Source organism: Ranitomeya variabilis, chromosome 4 (genome assembly GCF_051348905.1).
Source record: "Ranitomeya variabilis isolate aRanVar5 chromosome 4, aRanVar5.hap1, whole genome shotgun sequence".
NCBI lineage: Eukaryota > Metazoa > Chordata > Amphibia > Anura > Dendrobatidae > Ranitomeya > Ranitomeya variabilis.
The window spans coordinates 104,548,616-104,563,082 of record NC_135235.1 but is presented as its reverse complement, the minus strand read 5'-3'; the positions used below and the strand labels follow the sequence as shown (position 1 = coordinate 104,563,082).

At 43.5% G+C, this 14,467-nt stretch overlaps 1 protein-coding gene across 1 annotated transcript; it reads left to right on the top strand.

Annotated features, from left to right (window-relative positions):
• Positions 1-254: 254 nt before the first annotated feature.
• LOC143769951 (uncharacterized) lies at positions 255-8,451 on the top strand. Its single transcript, XM_077259035.1, has 4 exons — positions 255-374; positions 7,455-7,570; positions 7,654-7,800; positions 8,236-8,451. The coding sequence occupies exons 2-4, from the start codon at positions 7,482-7,484 to the stop codon at positions 8,309-8,311; spliced, it is 312 nt and encodes a 103-aa protein (XP_077115150.1). The 5' UTR covers positions 255-374; positions 7,455-7,481; the 3' UTR covers positions 8,312-8,451.
• Positions 8,452-14,467: the final 6,016 nt, after the last annotated feature.

Sequence of the window (14,467 nt, the reverse complement as noted above, 5' to 3'; positions counted from 1 at the left end):
TCAAGTCAAAGTGTCACAGATTACTAGTGTATCAATACGTTGCCATTTATTAGGGTGCCTTTAGTCTATGTCTAATTTTATGAATAAGTCTCTCTCCCGCTTATTATTGCACTTGTTCCTGTGAAAACGGCTACTGTGATTGCTTTGCTAGCAGGGGTGCTGTGACTTGTAATTCGCTGCTTTTGCTGAGCAGCAGCTGCTTCCTGTGTAGTGTGTAGTACCAGAAGCTGGGCTCGGGGGGAGGAGGGAGGGGCTCTACCTCCTATCTGCCGTCAGTCAGTAGAGCTGAGCCCTGCTTGATTCCTTGCCTGTACCTCCAAACCGGGAGTTGTGGAGTGCACCAGGGGTTAAGTCTGCTCTGCCGCTTTGCTCAGGTGAGTTGAACGGCGTCGGGTCTCTCCCCTACTGTCACTCTTTCCTGCGAGTGTGAGGAGAGGGGGGAGGGGAGCGGCTGCTTCTAGCCGCTGCTATGTGCGCAGATCTCTCCGTTTTCACTCGCTCCTGCGAGTGTGGGAAGGAGGAGGGGGAAGTGGCTCCTCTCCCGCCGCTCTTATGCGCTCTATTGGCTGGGAATTCCGGCGCGGCTGGAGAACGGACAGACAGCTTCAGTGGCAGTTTAGCCGCATTGTCCTTACCTGGTCACGGCGGTCCCTGTGCCAGTGGGGGACTTGATTATAAGCCTCTCTTCGGCCAAGATTAGGCCCTGGAGGTACCTCGCTGTGCCTGGAGAGGTGCGATGGGGATGTAAAAACGCTGTGGAGGCGCTGCTGTTGGTCGGCTGCAGAAATTTAGTCCCAGGCCTCTGATGTGAGTGGTAGGCCTCAATGCAAAAGTCCACCGAAATGAGAAATAAAGGTCTTGAAATGTGCTGGGCTATATTCTGGATCGATCCTGACTGTTTATGGAGCTGGATGTCTAGGATCTGGTAGGGTTTTTGCCGGATTTGGATGTCTTCCCTTGGAGCTTCACACTCTACAGCCTCATGCTACGAGCTCAGGGGGCGGAGCCTTTCTTTGTTTTTTAAGCGGGGATGGGGGGGGTTTGGGAGAGAGCATGGGAGCTGGACCTATATGGGGGAACACAGAGCATAAGAGCTGGACCTATATGGGGGAACACAGAGCATGGGAGCTGGACCTATATGGGGGGAACACAGAGCATGGGAGCTGGACCTACAGTTAGGTCCATATATATTTGGACAGAGACAACATTTTTCTAATTTTGGTTATGGACATTACCATAATGAATTTTAAACAAAACAATTCAGATGCAGTTGAAGTTCAGACTTTCAGCTTTCATTTGAGGGTATCCACATTAAAATTGGATGAAGGGTTAAGGAGTTTCAGCTACTTAACCTGTGCCACCCTGTTTTTAAAGGGACCAAAAGTAATTGGACAATTGACTCCAAGGCTATTTCATGGACAGGTGTGGGCAATCCCTTCGTTATGTCATTCTAAATTAAGCAGATAAAAGGCCTGGAGTTGATTTGAGGTGTGGTGCTGCATTTGGAAGGTTTTGCTATGAAGTAAACATAACATGCGGTCAAAGGAGCTCTCCATGCAGGTGAAGCAAGCCATCTTTAAGCTGCGAAAACAGAAAAAACCCATCCGAGAAATTGCTACAATATTAGGAGTGGCAAAATCTACAGTTTGGTACATCCTAAGAAAGACAGAAACCACTGGTGAACTCATCAATGCAAAAAGACCTGAGCGCCCACGGAAGACAACAGTGGTGTATGATCGCAGAATAATCTCCATGGTGAAGAGAAACCCCTTCACAACAGCCAACCAAGTGAAGAACACTCTCCAGGAGGTAGGCGCATCAATATCCAAATCTACCATAAAGAGAAGACTGCATGAAAGTAAATACAGAGGGTTCACTGCACGGTGCAAGCCACTCATAAGCATCAAGAATAAAAAGGCTAGACTGGACTTTGCTAAAAAACATCTAAAAAAGCCAGCACAGTTCTGGAATAACATTCTTTGGACAGATGAAACAAAGATCAACCTCTACCAGAATGATGGCAAGAGAAAAGCATGGCGAAGGCGTGGTACAGCTCATGACCCAAAGCATATCACATCATCTGTAAAACATGGTGGAGGCAGTGTGATGGCTTGGGCATGCATGGCTGCCAGTGGTACTGGGTCGCTAGTGTTTATTGATGATGTGACACAGGACAGAAGCAGCCGAATGAATTCTGAGGTATTCAGAGCCATACTGTGTGCTCAGATCCAGCCAAATGCAGCAAAACTGATTGGTCGTCGTTTCATACTACAGATGGACAATGACCCAAAACATAAAGCCAAAGCAACCCAGGAGTTAATTAAAGCAAAGAAGTGGAATATTCTTGAATGGCCAAGTCAGTCACCTGATCTCAACCCAATTGAGCAGCATTTCACTTGTTAAAGACTAAACTTCAGACAGAAAGGCCCACAAACAAACCGCAACTGAAAACCACCGCAGTGAAGGCCTGACAGAGCATCAAAAAGGAGGAAACACAGCGTCTGGTGATGTCCATGAGTTCAAGACTTCAGGCAGTCATTGCCAACAAAGGGTTTTCAACCAAGTATTAAAAATGAACATTTCATTTAAAATTATTGAATCTGTCCAATTACTTTTGGTCCCTTTAAAAACAGGGTGGCACATGTTAAGTAGCTGAAACTCCTTAACCCTTCATCCAATTTTAATGTGGATACCCTCAAATGAAAGCTGAAAGTCTGAACTTCAACTGCATCTGAATTGTTTTGTTTAAAATTCATTGTGGTAATGTCTATAACCAAAATTAGAAAAATGTTGTCTCTGTCCAAATATATATGGACCTAACTGTATATGGGGGTGATTGTTGGTATATTGTTTTTGTAGGGCTGTATATATATCTATTGGTATTTTACTAATAGCAATTTGGAATCCCTAGGAAACAATGACGTCAAGAAAGAGAAAAATTGACTCGGAGTGTAGGATATTCAAAGAACAGTGGACTTATGATTACTTTTTCATGCAGTACAAGGAAAGAGCTGTGTGTTTGATATGTCAGAATATAGTGGCTGTGTTTAAAGAATACAATTTGCGTTGACACTATCAAACTCAACATAAAGATAAATATGATTGTTTGGTTGGAGATGTAAGAAAAGATAAAATATTAAAACTGAAACATTCATTGACAGCTCAGCAAAATACTTTTGTGAAGCAGAAGCAGCTAAACATTTCATCACTGCGAGCAAGTTTTCAAGTTGCCAAGCTAATAGCGTGCCCTGGCAGGCCATTCGTGGAGGGAGAATTTGTTAAAGAGTGCCTTCTTTCTGTCGCCAAAGAGATGTGTCCAGAAAAGTCAGACTTGTTTAGTACAGTTAGTCTTTCAGGATCTACAATTACACGAAGGATTGAAGAAATGGGAGACAATTTGCATCAGCATTTGCAAAACTCTGCAAGAAAACTTTCCTATTTTTCCTTGGCACTTGACAAGAGCAATGATGTTCGTGATTCTGCACAACTTCTAATTTTTATTCGTGGGACGAATGACAATTTTGAAGTCATGGAAGAGCTTGCTGCACTGCAAAGCATCAAAGGAACAACTGTTGTGAATACTGCTCTTGGGCTCCCTCCGGTGGTTGTAAGTGGTAGCGCTGCTGTCTCTGAATCACAGCATTTATCAGGTGTTTTCACCTTTTGCAATTTGGACAGGGCTATTTAGTCTTGCTTCACCCTTTAGTCAGTGCCAGTTGTCCATTGTTCCTGGAGGATTCACATCCCTTCCTGGTCTCTCCTGCTTGCTGTTCTTTGCAACCAAGATAAGTTCTGCTTGTTTTTGCAGCCACATTTTGTGGGCCTTATTGTTCAGTGCATTTCATGTTTTTTTCTTGTCCAGCTTAATCTGTGTAAGGATTTATGCAGCCAAGCTGGAATCTCTGGAGAGGCAGATATACCCTCCATGTCTTTAATTAGATGTGGAGTTTTTGTATTTTCTGTGGTGGATATTTTCTAGTATTTTAATACTGACCGCATAGTACTCTGTCCTGTCCTTTCTATTTAGCTAGAAGTGGCCTCCTTTGCTAAATTCTCATTTCAGTCTGTGTATGTTTTTTCCCTCTCCTCTCACAGTCAATATTTGTGGGGGGGCTGCCTGTTCTTTGGGGATTTTTTCTGAGGCAAGATAGTTTTCCCTTTTCTATCTCTAGGGGTAATTAGTCCTCCGGCTGTGTCGAGATGTCTAGGGAGCGCTAGGTACATTCCACGGCTACTTCTAGTTGCGGTGTTAGGTTCAGGGTCTGCGGTCAGTACAGGTACCACCTTCTCCAGAGTACGTCCCATGCTGCTCTTGGGTCACCAGATCATAACAAACAACTACAGGAGAGGATATCTATGAAAAGCTTTCCCAAAATGTGAAGGATTTGGAGCTAGACTGGGCTAAACTTTCCAGTGTGACAACTGATGGTGCGCCTAGCATGGTGGGGTCTAAGAAAGGAGTAATTGCTCGCATTAAACAAGAGATGGACAAACATAACCATTCTCATCCAATAGCCATACACTGCCTCATCCACCAACAAGCGCTATGTAGTAAATCACTGAAGTGGGACTTTGTTATGAAAATTGTGGTATCTTGTGTTAACTTCATTAGAGCTAATGCACTAAACCACAGACAATTTCAGGAATTTCTGTCTGAGCTAAATGTTGCCTATGAAGATGTTCTGTACCACACAGAAGTCCGTTGGCTGAGTCGAGGCAGAGTTTTGAGACATTTTTATGACTTGCTTCCACAGATTACAGATTTTATGCTGTCAAAAAACAAAGAAGTACCAGAGCTCAGTGATGCAGAATGGAAATGGCACCTTGCCTTTTTGACAGATGTAACAGAGCTACTCAACAGTTTCATTGTGCAACTTCAAGGAAAAGGGAAGCTCATCTGTGATATGCACTCACATGTGAAAGCATTTGCAGTAAAATTAGGCCTCCTTATCAAACAAGTGAAGGAGGAAAATTTCTGCCATCTCACCTTAACTCAAAATCTGTTAGCAGAAAAACCCATGGTTGCATTTCCAAAAGAATTTTGTGTGAATTCACTGGAAAAATTGCAAAAGGAGTTCCAATTCAGATTTAAACAGCTTCATCTCCATGAACAGGACATACAGCTTTTCCGTAACCCATTTTCTATTGACATTGAAAATGTGGATGCAATTTACCAAATGGAACTGGCTGAACTGCAGAATTGTGACTCTCTGAAAGACGCATTCAAGTCAAGCAGCTTGCCTAACTTCTATGCATCTCTCCCCTCTGAGACCTATCCTAATCTCAGGAATCATGCACTCAAAATGGCAACCATCTTTGGCAGCACTTATGTTTGTGAACAGACTTTTTCCAGAATGAAACATCTGAAATCTCCAACCAGATCTAGATTAACTGATGTGCACTTGCATCACTTGTTACGGCTAGCAGTGACAAATATGGAACCGGACATTGACCACCTCATCAGTCAAAAGCAGGCCCATAGTTCCCATTGAAATAATGGTGAGTTTGTTGATTTAAATTTACTAGTTCTTTATTTTGAATATTGTATTTGTTCCCTGTATGTTTTTTTACTTTAAAATGAGATATGTGTAGTGTACATAGGGATTTTCACAGTTTTTTTTTATAGTCCGGCCCTCCAACAGTCTGAGGGACAGTGAACTGGCCCCCTGTGTAAAAAGTTTGGGGACCCCTGGTCCAGATGAATGGACTGGAGGATGGCTGGTTGATGGACACCCCATGAAAACACGGCTAAGGCACCAACAAGGAGGAGGTGGAGTAATGTTTTGGGCTGGAATCATGGGGAGAGAGATTGTCGGCCCCTTTATGATCCCTGAAGGGGTAAAGATGAACTCCATAATCTATGTGGAGTTTCTAAAACAACACTTCCTGCCATGGTTCAAGAGGAAGAACCGTGCTTTCCACAGCAAGATCATTTTCATGCATGATAATGCACCGTCTTATGCTGCAAAAAACACATCTGCATCTCTGGCTGCTATGGGCATAAAAGAGGACAAACTTATGGTGTGGCCACCATCTCCCCCTGACCTCAACCCCATTGAGAACCTCTGGAGCATCATCAAAAGGAGTGTCTATGATGGCGGGAGGCAGTTCACATCTAAGCAACAGCTCTGGGAGGGTATTCTGTCCACATGCAAAACAATTGAAGCAGAAACCATCCAAAAACTGACAAATTCAATGGACGAGAGAGTCCAGAAGCTTCTTTTGAACAAGGAGTCCTATGTGCAAATGTAACATCACCTAGAATAAAGTTTTCACTTGAAAACTGTTTGATTTCATTTTGTAATAAGCTGATAATGCTTATAACTTCACAATTGACCATTTTTTTTGTTCAAAATAAAAAAAAGGTTGAAAACTCTGCTGTGCATAATAATTTGGAACATGCATTTTGAGTGTTTATTTGTTTTTAAAAAGATACTGTTTTCATAGGCAGTTTGTTCCAAAACATTGCAAATAGACTAGAATAGTAGATGACTGGAAAATAACAATGACTGCAATTCAGATAGGTAATTTAGAGAAAATATGAGGAAATATTATTTGCATAATAATTTGGAACACAGTGTAGTAATATAGTGCATATACAGCGTATATATGAAAAGTGCTAACACATATAAAAAGTAGTCAAAACGTGCAAAATCTAATTCAAAATTGTAAGGTGCATGTGCAACTATTGACAAAATTTATATATAAAAAATGAAAAATTTATTTTCTTAAAAGTGAAATAGTGTAAACAACCAGACAACCATCAGGGGTCAGTGTATCCACAAATATAGTTATATGACCAGGACTACAAAGTAACTGTAAGATTAAGTGTTCAAATTCTAACCTCCAAATAAAGAGAATAAAGTAAAATAGAATAGAACTTACAGCAACGTATTATGCGCACAGTTCCACATGCTTACCTATCTTTAACTTGACGTACGCAGGGACACGTGTTTGCATGCGTCTGTGTACGCACGCATTGTTTTCTATTGGGCGCCGGGGTTCTGCAAATGCAAAGTTGCATTTGTAAGGAGTCAATTATGCACAGTCATCCGCATTCAGACGATTGCGAATCAGTGCTTTTAAAAAAATCATTACTGTGTATGTGAACACATTGGTATGCAAGGACATGCATATGCATGCGTTCAATGTGCTAGCATGCTGGGACTGTGCAAGTCCATGAACTGTTTCGAGACACGTCCATTGAGACACGCTATCCTGTAAATATTGAATGCATGCACATAAATAAAGCAGACGCATGCAGATTCAGTGTTTTTGTTGTCATAATGCGTAACATTACGCGTTTCAAAAATGGTGCGTAATCATGTGTTTGCACGCGTTTCCCCATGCCTTTGTGCATGCAGATGATACGATGAGCACAAATACAAATGTCAACTTACCCTTTACCCTTGATTTTTCACTGTGCTGTGCAGTAACCAATATTTTTTTCTTAGGAGCAGCCAAGAAGGAGAGCAAAAAAGATGAGGGTGCACCCAATTGTGGCAGAGCGGACAGCAAAGGGGCTCTTTCACGTGTTATACAGAGATTTGAGGAGGAAAGTGAACCGTATGTAAATATAATTTTGTATGTAAAATATGTCAAAACAAAAATATTCATATATTACCTAACCTTGCGTTAATTTTTTTTTTTCAGATATCCAGAAAAATTTATTGCATTTTGTAGGCTAACCATCCCAGCATTTGACCGCCTTTTAACAATCTTGGCACCTGAACTGACCTTTGCGGATACGGTCATGGGGAAGGCCATCTCTGCTGAGGAAAGGCTGCACATCACCTTGCGGTAAGTATTTTTTTTTTTTTTTGTCTGTCATTAGGCCTCTTTCACACTGTCAATGTGTACGGTACGTGTGATGTAAGTTTTCACATGTCCCGGAGACACTGACACACGTACACTCTTTGAAAAGAATGGGTGTATGCACATGTCAGCGTGCTTTCACGGACCGTGAGTCCATGTGAAAATTTTGATATTTTTTTTCCATTGCCCTTCACAAACCGTCAGGCACACGTGCACACAACAACAAAACATGGATGTCGTGTGACAAGTTTACAAAAAATGATTAGTGTTATCTTTACTGTCGGACTGGGTGCACCATTAAAGAATCCTTCAGAAAAGCCCTGAAAGGCGGTGGAAAAAACGTATAGCGCCCATAACTGCTGACTGGTTCCCTTAAATTTTTTGGTAAAATGTCTAATCATCATTTTTTTTCCTTTGCAGATTTCTGGCCACAGGAGAGAGCTATACATCCCTGCCCATCGTGATGCCTTCCCCAACCGAGGAGACTTGGCTGTAGGTTGCAGCAGGCTTTCAGTCTGTGGCCAATTTCCCTAACTGCATAGATGAAGTCGATGGTAAACATGTAAGGGTTCAGCAGTCATCACGATCAGGATCACGCTTCTTTAACCCCTTACTGACCTCGGACGGGATAGTACGGTCAGCTCCCCTGCTTTGATGCAGGGCTCCGCGGTGAGCCCGCATCAAAGCCGGGACATGTCAGCTGTTTTGAACAGCTGACATGTGCCCACAATAGCGGCGGGTGAAATCGCGATTCATCCGCCGCTATTAACTAGTTAAATGCCGCTGTCAAACGCAGACAGCGGCATTTAACTACCGCATCCGGCCGGGCGGCCGGATATGAGCGCATCGCCGACCCCCGTCACATAATCGGAGGTCGGCGATGCTTCTCCATTGTAACCATAGAGGTCCTTGAGACCTCTATGGTTACTGATCCCCGGCAGCTGTGAGCGCCACCCTGTGGTCGGCGCTCACAGCACACCTGATTTTCTGCTGCAGAGGTGATCGTGCTGTGCCTGCTTCTAGCCTCCCATGGAGGCTATTGAAGCATGGCAAAAGTAAAAAAAAAAGTTAAAAAAAATGTGAAAAAAATAAAAAAAATATAAAAGTTTAAATCACCCCCCTTTCGCCCCAATCAAAATAAATCAATAAAAAAAAAAAATCATACCTACACATATTTGGTATCGCCACGTTCAAAATCGCCCGATCTATCAATAAAAAAAGCAATAACCTGATCGCTAAACGGCGTAACGAGAAAAATAATCGAAACGCCAGAATTACGTTTTTTTGGTCGCCGCGACATTGCATTAAAATGCAATAACGGGCGATCAAAAGAACGTATCTGCACCGAATTGGAATCATTAAAAACGCCAGCTCGGCACGCAAAAAATAAGCCCTCAACCGACCCCAGATAATGAAAAATGGAGACGCTACAAGTATCGGAAAATGGCGCAATTTTTTTTTTTCTTTTTAGCAAAGTTTGGAATTTTTTTTCACCACTTAGGTAAAAACTAACCTAGTCATGTTAGGTGTCTATGAACTCATAGTGACCTGGAGAATCATAATGGTAGGTCAGTTTTATCATTTAGTGAACCTAGCAAAAAAGCCAAGCAAAAAACAAGTGTGGGATTGCACTTTTTTTGCAATTTCACCGCACTTGGAATTTTTTTCCCGTTTTCTAGTACACGACATGGTAAAACCAATAAAAATAAGCCCTCACATGGCCAAATTGACAGAAAAATTAAAAAGTTATGGCTCTGGGAAGGAGGGGAGTGAAAAACGAACACGGAAAAACGAAAAATCCCAAGGTCATGAAGGGGTTAATTATAAGAAGTATTTTTCTGTGGTCCTGATGGTGGTGGCTGACGCACATTACAAATTTGTTGCCATTGATGTTGGTGCCTATGGCAGTACTGGGGACTCTTGAGTGTTGAGAATATCCCAGATTGGTCTGCAAATTCTTCGAGATGGTGAAACGCTTCCAGCCCCACAACCTTTGTCGGGTTCCACACATCCAGTGCCCTTTGTGATGGCATCGAATGAGGCCTTTCCATTAATGACCAACCTGCTTCGGCCATACCCACGAAGGGGACTGGATGCTCGGCGAAGGATTTGTAATTATCGGCTGAGTCGTGCGCGCAGATATGTGGAATGCACCTTCGGAATCATGACTAGTCAGTGGCGGATCTTTCACACACCCACCCAGTAGGAAACAGACACTGTTGACGCTGTGATTAAGGCATGCTGTGTACTCCACAACTATGCTGACGTAGATGTGGAGTACCAGCAGCCAGTGTTTAATCCAGTGGTCAATGTGGGTCTGGGAAAGCCATCCAGCTCCGGTGCGTGTGTGAGAGAAATCTTCACTGACTACTTTATGAGTCCAGAAGATGCCGTGCACTGGCAATACTCCTGTGTTGGTGATGTGCAGACGGACCAGCAGACAATGGTCGAAAATTGAGCAAAAAGTAGAAAACCACGAAAATTGTTTCGTTTTTGTTGAACAAAATGCTTCACATATTGTTATTTAATAAAACAAAACATAAAGGCATGTTAATTTGTTGTTTTTTGTTTAATTTGTATGATTGCAATTAGGAGTGATGGAAGAGAGCGCCTGACGTGACTTTCTCTACTCCATCAACAAAAGATATAATGCTTAAAAGAGGTCTGAGGATCTCATCTCGGTACCTACTGTAATAGCAGTCAGGCTACCTCTGGCGAGCACATGGAGGGCTGTGCAGCCCTCCAAAGAAATGCCACCCCACACCATTACTGATCCACTGCCAAACCGGTCATGATGAAGGATGTTGCAGGCAGATCACTCTCCACGGCGTCTCCAGACTCTGTCATGTGCTCAGTGTAAACCTGCTTTCATCTGTGAAGAGCACAGGGAGCCAGTTGCGAATTTGCCAATCCTGGTATCCTGTGGGCCCACTATCACCTCTACTTTTTAACATAGCCCTGGACCCACTGCTAAGAACCCTTCAAAATTTACCAATGTATAGAGGCATAGAGATTGGGCCCACCTCACTTAAGATTGCGGCATTTGCCGATGACATCATGTTATTTATCTCAAATCCAACTACAGCCATACCAGTTATTATGAGGGTCCTGGGCCATTTTGGCAAATGTTCGGGCTTTAAAATAAATTATAATAAATCTGAAGCTCTGGCTCTATTTAAATAGGGGAAATTGAACAATCCTACACTCCCTTTCCAATGGAGCACATCCTACATCAAATATCTAGGCATTCATCTTCTGTCAGACTTGTCATCACTTTACCACATTAATATTAAGACCCTTGATTACTTCAGTGCTTAACATTTTAACCCCTTTACCCCCAAGGGTGGTTTGCACGTTAATGACCGGGCCAATTCTTACAATTCTGTCCCTTTATGAGGTTATAACTCTGGAACGCTTCAACGGATCCCGGTGATTCTGACACTGTTTTCTTGTGACATATTGTACTTCATGATAGTGGTAAAATTTCTTTGATATTACCTGCGTTTATTTGTGAAAAAAACAGAAATTTGGCAAAAATTTTGAAAATTTCGCAATTTTCCAACTTTTAATTTTTATGTAATTAAATCACAGAGATATGTCACACAAAATACTTAAGTAACATTTCCCACATGTCTACTTTACATCAGCACAATTTTGGAACCAAATTTTTCTTTGTTAGGGAGTTATAAGGGTTAAAAGTTGACCAGCAATTTCTCATTTTTACAACACCTTTTTTTTTTAGGGACCACATCACATTTGAAGTCATTTTGAGGGGTCTATATGATAGAAAATAACCAAGTGTGACACCATTCTAAAAACTGCACCCCTCAAGGTGCTCAAAACCACATTTAAGAAGTTTATTAACCCTTCAGGTGTTTCACGGGAATTTTTGGAATGTTTAAATAAAAATGAACATTTAACTTTTTTTCACAAAAAATTTACTTCAACTCCAATTTGTTTTATTTTACCAAGGGTAACAGGAGAAAATGGACCCCAAAAGTTGTTGTACAATTTGTCCTGAGTACGCCGATACCCCATATTTGGGGCTAAGCCACTGTTTGCGTGCATGGTAGAGCTCGGAAGCAAAGGAGTGCCATTTGACTTTTCAATGCAAAATTGACTGGAATTGAGATGGGACGCCATGTTGCTTTTGGAGAGGCCCCGATGTGCCTAAACATTGAAACCCCCCCACAAGTGACACCATTTTGGAAAGTAGACCCCCTAAGGAACTTATCTAGATGTGTGGTGAGCACTTTGACCTATTTAGGCTGCTTTCACACATCAGGTTTTTTGTTTCAGGCGAATTCCGGCTCTTCCGCCCAAAAACGGAAATGAAAACCGGAGAAACCGGTTTCGGCTTTTCCCCGTTGAATATTATTGGCGCCGGATGGCCCAGCGTTCCTTCCGAGTCGACTCCGGCGTCTGGAAAAAACGTCTACTGTAACGTTTTTGTCTCCGGCGAAAAAGTCGGCCTTTCTGGCTTTTTGCAACAATGCATGTCTATGGACGCCGGAAAGCGCCGGATCCGGAAAAAGTCGGATCCGGTGGCCGTATCCGGCTTTTTACACTGAGCATGATAAAAAACCTATGGTCAGCCCCCTGGACTATATATAAAGCAGGGCCATGAGGCCTTCATCCATTTCCAGCCAAAAAGCAGAAGAGCCAACACCCTGCCACAACCTGCCAAGACGGAAGGAGCCAGAAACCTGCCAGAGAGCCGAGAGCCTGCCAGAGCCGAGAGCCTGCCACAGAGCCGAGAGCCTGCCACAGAGCCGAGAGCCTGCCAGAGAGCCGAGAGCCTGCCACAGAGCCGAGAGCCTGCCACAGAGCCGAGAGCCTGCTACAGAGCCGAGAGCCTGCCCCAGAGCCTGAGGCCTGCAGTCATGTCTTCAGGGAGCCCTCCTCCTCCTCCTCGTCAACGCACAGAGGTAAATATCAACATAAGTTCTCTTGCTCCATCGTTGGTGAGTGTGTGTGAGTGTGTGTGTTTGAGTGAGTGTGTGTGTGAATCTATAATGTATTTTTTTATCTTTCATTGTAGGAAGCTGATGAAGCTGACTCCCCAGTAGAAGAGGTGCTCCCCGAAGAAGAGGGAAGGGGTGGAGAAACACACGGAGAGGGCTCACAATTGGTATGTATCTGTCATGTATTCTGGAAACACACCCTACACTACACACAAAACATAACACGAGATACTTACAACAAAACACATAGAAACTGATACTTTCAAACCTCACACAACACATACAAAACTTATTATAGATTTCACATGGCACACAACACATAGAATGGCTACCAGCAAGCACATAATTTTTTTTTTTTTCTTCTAGAGTTCGGAATCTGGTGCCCAAGCAAGAGGTCCTTCCATTGGCTCCCAGGGTCGTCGGCATGAATCTCGTGGTGGCCGTCGCCGTATAGGTTTTTTTTTTATTTTTTTGGAGAAGGTTAGCAATGTTTCAAATTTTGTGTTAATTTTTTTTTTCCTCTTTTCAAACAGGTTTCACGGCGTGCTCCTGATTCTGACGGTGAGGAGGTCGGTCTTGATATTGACCTCCTCATCGATCTTGTCCGAGACAGGGAGCCGCTGTGGAACATGGCTGACCGCCGCCATGCTGATCTGTCAGTGACCCGTCGACTCTGGGAGCAAATCTGCCGCGAACTGATACCGAGGTGGGAGGACCTTGATGTTCGGGCCCAGATTCAAGAACGTAAGTATCCTCAGTTCAGTTTTGGTGATGCATTCTAAAATGCTGTTTCTAACCAAGTTGTCTTTCTCCTTTTCTAACAGGTGAGCAGATTTTGAAAAGGTGGCGGTCGATCAGGGATTCCTTTAAGAAGGAGTTCAACAAAGAGATGCGGGCCCCCAGTGGATCTGGAGGACGCAGGAGCACGTACAAATATGCAAGGGCCCTGTCGTTCCTCAGGTCAACGATGGTCACCCGAAGGTAAATATTACCCACCACATGCACTAATGTTTTACATGTCTAAACCTCTTTTGCTCTTTCAGCCAGGGCCATGCAATGACAGTATATTAATTGTTTGTTTTTCTCTTTTTTTCCACAGTACCGTCGGGAGCCTGCAGCACAGTTGAACCCTTCTGGGGCGATCCCTCAGGAGGCCGCCACCGAGGGACACTTTGACAGTGAGGAACCCTCTGCACCTTCCCACTCTGCACCTTCCCACACATCGGATCCCTCTGTCCCATCCACGAGCGCTGGAGCATCCTGGCCGGTTCCATTGCATGTCTGCTGGTGAGGATATATCGTTTCCTGTACCCCACCCCTCTGCTGCAGTCACCTCTAGTACACCTGTAGCATCGGGGCGGTTTCAGCAGAGGGGTCAGGTACATAGTTATGCTCCCGAGTTCTTGCCCCTGAACGCATCGTTCCAGAACTGTCTGAAAGTTTTGTCCGAGCAAATGGCTGCAGGTTTCAATTTCATAAATAAAAGTATGCTCGAGATGCATACACTTCTGGTAACGATGCGTTCAGAGGCAAGACAGTCACCGAACAACACTTTTTTTCAGTCGGTGCTTGAGCAAATGGAGACGCTATCTACTTCTCAGCAGATGCAAGTAATGGAATCCTGCCAGTCTACTCTAGCGCTCATTGCCTCTAGAGCAGATAGTCTTTCCAACCATCCTCCAACTGCC